At 36.2% G+C, this 8,443-nt stretch overlaps 1 protein-coding gene across 2 annotated transcripts in view; it reads left to right on the top strand.

The window, feature by feature from the left end:
• The first annotated feature begins 522 nt into the window (after nt 1–522).
• The window catches only part of DHX16 (DEAH-box helicase 16), a 41,148-nt gene continuing 33,227 nt past the window's right edge, over nt 523–8,443 (top strand). The window contains exons 1-3 of one of the 2 annotated variants that reach the window (XM_053722051.1): nt 523–601; nt 1,377–1,491; nt 3,402–3,649. In XM_053722051.1, the coding sequence (XP_053578026.1) occupies nt 3,452–3,649 (198 nt within the window). In that variant the 5' untranslated portion in view covers nt 523–601; nt 1,377–1,491; nt 3,402–3,451. The remainder of the gene's footprint in view (nt 602–1,376; nt 1,492–3,401; nt 3,650–8,443) is intronic. The other variant, XM_053722052.1, reaches the window with a different exon arrangement.

Raw genomic sequence — 8,443 nt, 5'->3', positions numbered from 1 at the left:
GGATGTCTATGGGTGCCCGTGTGTATGTTCATGTCTTTTGTTGTCTGAGTGTGTGTATATCTGTATATGGTCTATGAATGCCTAATTTAAAAATAAATGACAATTAGACATGTAAGGTACAGGAAGGTAAAGGCTACAGTTTAGATTAGTGGGACATATTTTAAAATTTTGTCTTGAGAGACAGATTCTCTAAAAAACTGCCCTGCTTCTCTCCTGAGTACCCAGTGGCCGTTTAAATAGGGATTTTACTGTCTGTTTAAACAATATAGCTTCACTGTATATAATTTAGGTAGAACTTTCTTTAGGAACCTTTGTTTCGAGTACACTACAATAGCACATTTCTTCCGGAAGAAAATGCTAGTCGAACACTCACTTCACTGCCCTTACGCTGATGTAACCGGAAGTGGAACTGATGATCGGTCTTTGGACGTCATAACTACGCGCCGCTCTCAATTGAGACGCACAGTGCGTTCCACAGATTGAAAGTAGTGGAAAATGAGATTTAGCGTCATTATCCTGCGACGTATCTGGCTCGGAAGCATTACAGGGCAAGGAACCCTGATAAAAGAGAGAAATTTAACACAGAATCTGTAGTGTCTACGTAAGTAGTGAGGAATTATCGTTGATAGACCACATTGTGGTTTTTAACTGTTCGCACTCTCATTATTAACCATTTGACAAGAGAAGGAGCTTAATGCATATGGTGTATGCTCCAATGCAGTCGTTTCATTAATTAAGTTGTGGAAGTTTTTGCAAAACCCTTGTAGAATTTTAGAGAGTTAAAGGGACATAAGCTCAACATTTATTTTTCAGGAATCAGATAGAACATACAATAAATAACCTTCCAATTTACTCCCATTATCAAATTTTCTTAGTTTTCTTGCTATTCTTTGTTGAAAAAGAGGAAGTTAAGATCAGGAGTGTGCACATGTTTATATAGTAGGAGTTTTGCAACAATGTTATACATTAGCAAGAGCACTAGCTGGCAGCATTATTTCCTGTCATGTAGTGCTGCAGACATGTGTACGCTACCTATCTAGATATCTCTTCAATAAAGAATAACAATAGAACTAAGTAAATTTGATAATAGAAGTAAACTGTCTTCAATTCTCTATCTCAACCATGGAAGAAGCATTTTGAGTTTCATGTCCCTTTAAGGAACGTTAAATCTTCCACACTTATAGTCATAAGTTCCAAACCCATATATTTGTTAATATGACTATACTCTGAATGTGTGGTGTGTGTATATATATATATATATATATATATATATATATATATATATATATATATATTAGATATATAGCTATACACAGGGTGGAAAAAATGAACGAGTTGAAAAGGAAAATTCTCCCATTCTCCTCTGTTCATTACAGGTTCACTTCTATGCTTTTAAGAAGGTCTTGCAGCAACCACAACTAGATATGGCAGATTAGAACTAAAGAGGGAAAATCAGTATGCAAGCATGGATCTGTAAAACAAGACTTAGAAGTAAGTATTGCTGAGGTGCTCTATGCATATATAGTATGTTAGCAGCGATGAGTTATATAGTAGCAGAAACAGTTATTACTAATGGTTTAGCATATGTGCAAACTGCACTGCTGCCAGCATTACATGTCATTTAGTTTAGATTTAAACAGTTTCTGCTTGACATTCTGGGGAGAACACTGATATGCATGAGAAACGTTTTTTGACTACAGTGTCCCTTTAACATGGGAATTTACTGGTATCACGCTGCATATCATCTCAGATACTCCATGGTGGATGCAGGAGTTTTCCAGTATTGTCTGTTTCACACCGGTTTACAATAGGACTGAACGTAGAGGAAGTTGTACAACTCAGCCAATAGGCAGTGCTATTAACAGGGGCCTGGACATAAAATCCCAAAGGGATCCAGCACAATGGGCTCGATTTATCAAGCCCTTCTCTTCCCTTTGACTGTAGGTTTGCACAAGAGGACCTGCAGTCAGGATTTATCAAGCAACGATCATGAAACCACTGCTTCCCTACCCTGTTCTCCACCTTTTAGTATCCCTGGTCTTGTCTGACCAGGGAGATTGACAGCTCATGCCCACGCGTTATTGGTTGTGCGCAGGCAGGTCGGGCAGACAGCGGCGAATATGTACACCCCTCTTCACCCTTGGATGATAAATGCAGCCCAATGTGAACAGGAAGTGCAAATCTGTATGGGATCCTGCACACTCTCCTTATATTAACATAATGTCCAAAAGCACAGAAACACTCACCAATCTTCAATCAATATCCAAGTTTATTGGAAAAATCCCAAGGAGAAAATAAGACAATGTTTCTGGCTACACACCCTCAGTCATGTCATCGTACATATAAAATCCAACACCATAAGAATGACACCTAGAGGGTGTATATGAATTATTTTTACTCTAAGTTTGTTAGGGGTTAACTAGTTCTTATTTTCAATACTACTGGAATACTGGAGGGCTAGACCGTTTCACTATGGGTTGCTTATATCCATAAATGATGAAATGATAGAATTAATGTTCATCTTTACTCAAATTGTGTTAGTTTTGTTTGCTTTACAAGGTAGTTGATTTGGATTCCACGCATCACAGGTTAATTCAGGTATATTTATAGGTCATTATAAACGTACATGTGCTGATTAGTCTTTTGTCTATAGAATTTATACAGGGCAGTGGTTACTATAAATAAGTTGAGCTCTATAAATGCATATGTCAGGCAATATAAACCCTCTGCGATAGTTAAAGTGAAAGTCAATCCTTGCGTTTGTGAAACACTAGGATTGACCATTGGAACAAATAAAGGGGACTTTCATTCATGAAGTATAAAATACTTCATGCAGAAAGCTCCTTTATTTTTTTCAGGCAGCCCAGGGCAGAACGCTGTTTTTGCTTGAGAGGCGACTTTTTCACCTCTTAGCCCAATAGCAGTGCGGGAAATCTGGCTTGGCACCTTGTGGCGCCGGATTTCCCCCACGCTATTTGAAAATAGGTGAAAATGTCACCTCTTAGCAAAACAGTGTTCTGCCGTAGGCTGCCTGAGCAGCTCAGTGCAGCAAACGCTTGAAACAAATAAAGGAGCTTTCTGCATGAAGTATTTTATACTTCATGAATGAAAGTCCCCTTTATTTCTTCCAATGGTCAATCCTAGCGTTTCACAAACGCTAGGATTGATTTTTACTTTATAAAGGTCCTAAAAGAATTGAATAGAGCATAGTTAATATCGATAAGAATAATTTGTTGCTTTCCGGTTTCCAATATATTTTTTTTTTTTCCCTGGAAACTGAAATAGTTGTTGATACAAAACATGGATTCTGTGTATACTGTATATATGGTCTTGTTCTCTTAGTGTCTTTCTAACTTTTTTTCTTTCTTTCTCCAAACCATTTCTAAAATTTCCTCCCTTAGAATTCATATAAACCAATTTTTCTATTACTGAGCCGAGTTTGAAACTCAAAATGGACAGGATTGAATCTTGGGTGAAAGATCAACTTCACGATGTGCTGGGGATGAGCGACCGCCATGTAGCGCAGTTCTTGGTTGGTACAGCAGTGCGAAGCTCAAGCTCTGCTGACTTACTGAGCCGTCTTCATGACACTGGTGCCATAGATATAACCGAGAAGGTTAAAGGTTTTATAGAAGAACTTTGGAATAAGGTGAGTCAGAACTTTGCGTTTATACAACTTGACATCTCATATGTGATACGCACACAAGTCTGATCTGTGAAGAAAGGTGGTTTTATTCTTAGAAGATGCATGTAGTAACAAATTTTTGGTGAATAATAGGAATACAAATGTGTATGAAAGGGAAGGTCAAACTATTGAAGATAATATGATAAGAGGAGATAGAATAGAGAGACAACCAAGAGAGAACTTGAGGGGACGAGACTATTATGGGAATAATAGATCTAGGGACTACAGTAACAATAGGATTCCTCGTAATACTAACAGTTGGAATCCTAGAAGTGCTAATAATTCATATCCATACTACAGAAATTTTGATCAGGACTATGGATACAACAGAATGAGGGACAAACATAGAGATGAATATAGACATCAAAGGTACGAAAACAGACACTATAGACATTTTGACGATAATAGACATTACCAGAGAGGTTGGCATAATAGGGATTTTGATCAACGTGAATTTAGAAATCGAACAGAACAAACACAGCAGGATTGGAGGGTTCCATCATTTAATAGATTTGATACATTGAGAACAGTAGAACAGTCACCCCAAAGAGCAACTACATCGGCCAATTTTTTAGGAGTAAGTCAGGAAAGAAATCACAACCCACCGAAGGGAAAGAGAAGAAGAGAGGGAGAAGAGGGGGAAGATGTAGAGGATTAGATAAAGATGAAACTACCAATAAAGACACAACTAGAATAAATAAATCAACTGAGAATAATGGGATCGTTAATCTAAGTAATTTACAATTAACGACAACCCAGGAGTCTGTTTTGAACAGAGGGCTTTCCTTTGCTCCCACCTCCAAACTTAATAAGTTTTAACATCTATGTAAACATTAATCAATTCATAAGAAAATTAACTTTTAAAAAAGTACTTTTTAAAGAATCCTATCAAAGATACCTAAGCCCTCAGAGACTGAAAATAAATTTATTCACACTCTAATTTTAGACAAAAATCCCAGTTCGTTCCAACACAAGAAAAAGGGAACTATATAGAATCCTTCGAGAAATTGGTTTAAGCAGGATTTGGAGGATATCGATACCAAACAAACCAAGATATGAAGTGGAATTTGAGTCTGAAGGAAAAATCGATATTAAAAGATTTACAAGATAGGACCGATATAGTCCATTAAACAGGCCGATAAAGGGGGCGGAGTGGTAATCATGAGTAATACTTATTATTTAACTGAAGGGCATACAGACTACTGAATGATACAACAACATATAAAAAATACTTAGTGACCCAGGGGATGAATTTCAAGGGAGACTTAAAATATTGCTTGATGATGCAAAACTAACTAATTTGGTGACTGATTCAGAGTATAATTTCTTGTTGATTAAGAACTTCAGAACCCCCATATTTTACTTCTTACCAAAGATCCACAAGGATCTCAAGGAACCCCCAGGACGCCCGATTATATCGGCATAGATTCAATAACGTCTAATATGTCCCAATATATTGACTATTTCTTGCAAAACTATGTGAAAGAACTTCCCTCATATCTATCAGATTCGGCACATTTCTTAAGAGTACTCAAAGAGATCCAATGGGAACCAAATTTTGTGCTGGTCACCTGCGATGTTAGCTCACTTATACTAACATAGAGCATAATTTAGAATACAAGCTAGTAGAATACTTTATGAGACAGGACTCAGAGATGACCAGCACGCAAAGAGATTTTTTATTGAAATGTATAAAATTTATCTTGAATAACAATTATTTCAAGTTTGAGAACAGTTATTTTTTGCAAATAAAGGGTACGGCTATGGGCACAAGGTTCGCACCAAGTTATGCTAACTTATTCATGGGGGGTCTTTGAAAGAGAACTAATAGCAAGATCCCCATGGGGTGCGAACCTTGTGCTCTACAGACGTTATATTGACGATTTGTTTTTCGTCTGGAAGGGGGACATAGAATTATTAGATATTTTCATTGATGACCTTAACTCCAATAACTTTGGTTTACAATTCACATATGAATCTAGTAAAGAAAAAATTAATTATTTAGATATAGAAATTGAGATAATCAATAATGCAATTAAAACAAAGACCTTTTTTAAAAAGGTCGATTCTAACAATTATATTGATTCTGCGAGTTGTCACCATAGCCAATGGAAAAAGAACATACCAAAGGGTAACTGATGCATGTTAGGAGGAATTGCACAGATCTAGTGGACTTTGAGAAACAATCAAAAGTTCTAATAAAAAGATTTGAAGAGAAGGGATATGACACTTTAAAGATCTTAGAGACTGTGGATGAAGTTAAAAAGATGGACAGGGAGGAACTACTAAGAAAAAAAGAAAAACCTCATAAGGGGAAGCTAAAAGAGACAATGGATATACCCATAATCAACGACCTATTCAGCCCATCACAAACAGTTTCAAAAATTGGTTAAAAAACACTGGCATCTTTTATTGAAAGACCCCATAATAGGCCCAAACTAGGAAGAAACCCCAATTTTATTTACAGGAAAAGCTAAGGAATTAAAAACGATATTGGCTCCGAGTGAGTACAAAAGGGGGAATGAAATGTGCAATAGAGGATATAGAACACTTGAGGGCAATAAGATAGAGGGGTTTTTCCCCTGCCACCAATGTAAGTCCTGTAAACATAGTACGAAATTAAAACAGATCAAGTCCGAGAAAGACGGGAGAATCACGAATATAACAGATATCATAAGATGCACTGATACAAATATTATCTATATGCTACAATGCGACTGTAATCTAAGGTATTTTGGTCAAACAGGACGGAAATTGAAAGACCGTATACGTGAACATCTGTTAGCAATAGAGCACGAAAGAGAAGACACAACTCTGTATAAACATTTCAAAGAGGTTCATAAAGGCAACACAGAAACACTAAAATTCTGGGGCATTAAGAAAATAGTGCAGGATGGAAGAAGAGGGAATACTAATAAAAAGTTGCTCAGACAAGAAGCAGAATTTATATATAATTTCGGTACACTCCACCCCAAAGGGCTGAATAGTGAAATGGACTTGAATGCCCTTATATAAATAGAAGGATTTAGTATGTCCATCAAAACGAACAAGATTATACTGTATTTAAATATTGTAGATAACATACTGGCTAAGAAAGTTGATCAAATATATATATGTCCTTGGGGTGAATTAACATAGTGACTATGATTATCATCCACTAAATAACACTTCTATGTCCCTTTTAGGAACAATAATATATAAAAATTGTCCACGATTCACAAACAAATGTCTAAGAACAAAGCCCATTAATATAGTAATTTATCCTTTAAATACCCAAATAGAAGCAAGAATTCTCCAGTGAGGCAATAGTCGAGTGGCTAGTGCTTAGGCTTTACACACAATAGGTCCGAGGTTCGAATCCACCCTGTTATTTTAAAAATATCTTTAAAAATATATTTATTTTCTTTATAGACCATCTGTTGTATCCAAATAATTAACAACTCAAGGTTATATAGAAGGAGAGAATTCGATCCCTTTGAACTTCCATCATAGCACAATGGATAAGAAGTTAGACTCTGACCGTAAGGGCTATGAGTTCGAGCCCAAGTTAGGAAAGATTTGTTTTTACAAATCTAATTTAAGCCAATCAACCATTAAGATATATGACAAATAGATAATCTATGATTACTTATCAGATTATATATAAGCTAGTTAAAGGCCAAATATTAACATTGAAATCCTATCGAGATAACTTCCAACATAGCCTAATGGTTAGATGGTCAGACTGCAGTTATAAGGTCTGCGAGTTCGAACCCAAGCAGGAAAATAATTTTTTGTGGAATTATTTTTTATCTAAACAAACAAATAATAATTTTTAAAAAAAAGACTGGAATCTTAATATTAGGGACAGATATGTTTTTAGGGGTGTGAACCATTAGTTGGCGATTGTGAGGCAATTAACTGTTATATTTTTAAAATAGATTAACAAATGTAGAAACTAGAATAAAGTCATAATTTTTATACTGACATTGTTTTCATGAGGACATTTTAGTAACTTGCTAACCGGTATAACCTGCACTGAAATTGGTGACTTGTAATGCACAAAAATACAGGGCACATTAAATAATGAAAGAAGGAACAACTGATTATTTTGAAGGCACATATAGGGTTAATGGAGGAATCCTTTAAAAAGATATAGGTATCTTGACAAAGGCTCCCTGGTGAGCTGAAACGCGTAGACCATACCAGTATCCGGCTTGTTTTGAAAAAGACTTGTAATCAAGAAGCTCCCAGGACCGTAATGCCAGAACCAAGTGGATTTAACTACTGAGCGAAGACGGTAGGAGCATTAATCTAAGGAGGATCAAAAGTGTGCACACTTTGAAGCTTACAATCTACCTACTGAATAATTGTAAGATTGTCACAGACGAAAAGATACACAAGGTGCGTTACAGGTGAGCGGAAGATAAAGCCCCGCCCATAGCACCGGAGCACCGGGTAAGTGCTCACTACTGACTTTTACAAAGACCCTTAGAAGTTAGGGTGAAGATTTGAAGTCTTTTGGTTATATTGCACTTTAAGAACTACTGTGTATTTCACCTTCTTCATAAACAGAAAACGATCTATTTGGAGTCCTATTAACTGTTACTTGAGAGACTGTGCCTGTCAAAATTTAGTCACCAATAACATTACAGACAGTGTTTCAGGTTTACAATATCCGGTTCCAAACTAGCTAGTAGAAACGATTAGCCCTATATCTAACTCTGCTTATTGGTTTTAACTTTTTACCATTCTATTATTATACTGTTAATATCAGGT

Source organism: Bombina bombina, chromosome 7 (genome assembly GCF_027579735.1).
Source record: "Bombina bombina isolate aBomBom1 chromosome 7, aBomBom1.pri, whole genome shotgun sequence".
Lineage (NCBI taxonomy): Eukaryota > Metazoa > Chordata > Amphibia > Anura > Bombinatoridae > Bombina > Bombina bombina.
This window is presented reverse-complemented; position numbering and strand designations above follow the sequence as displayed.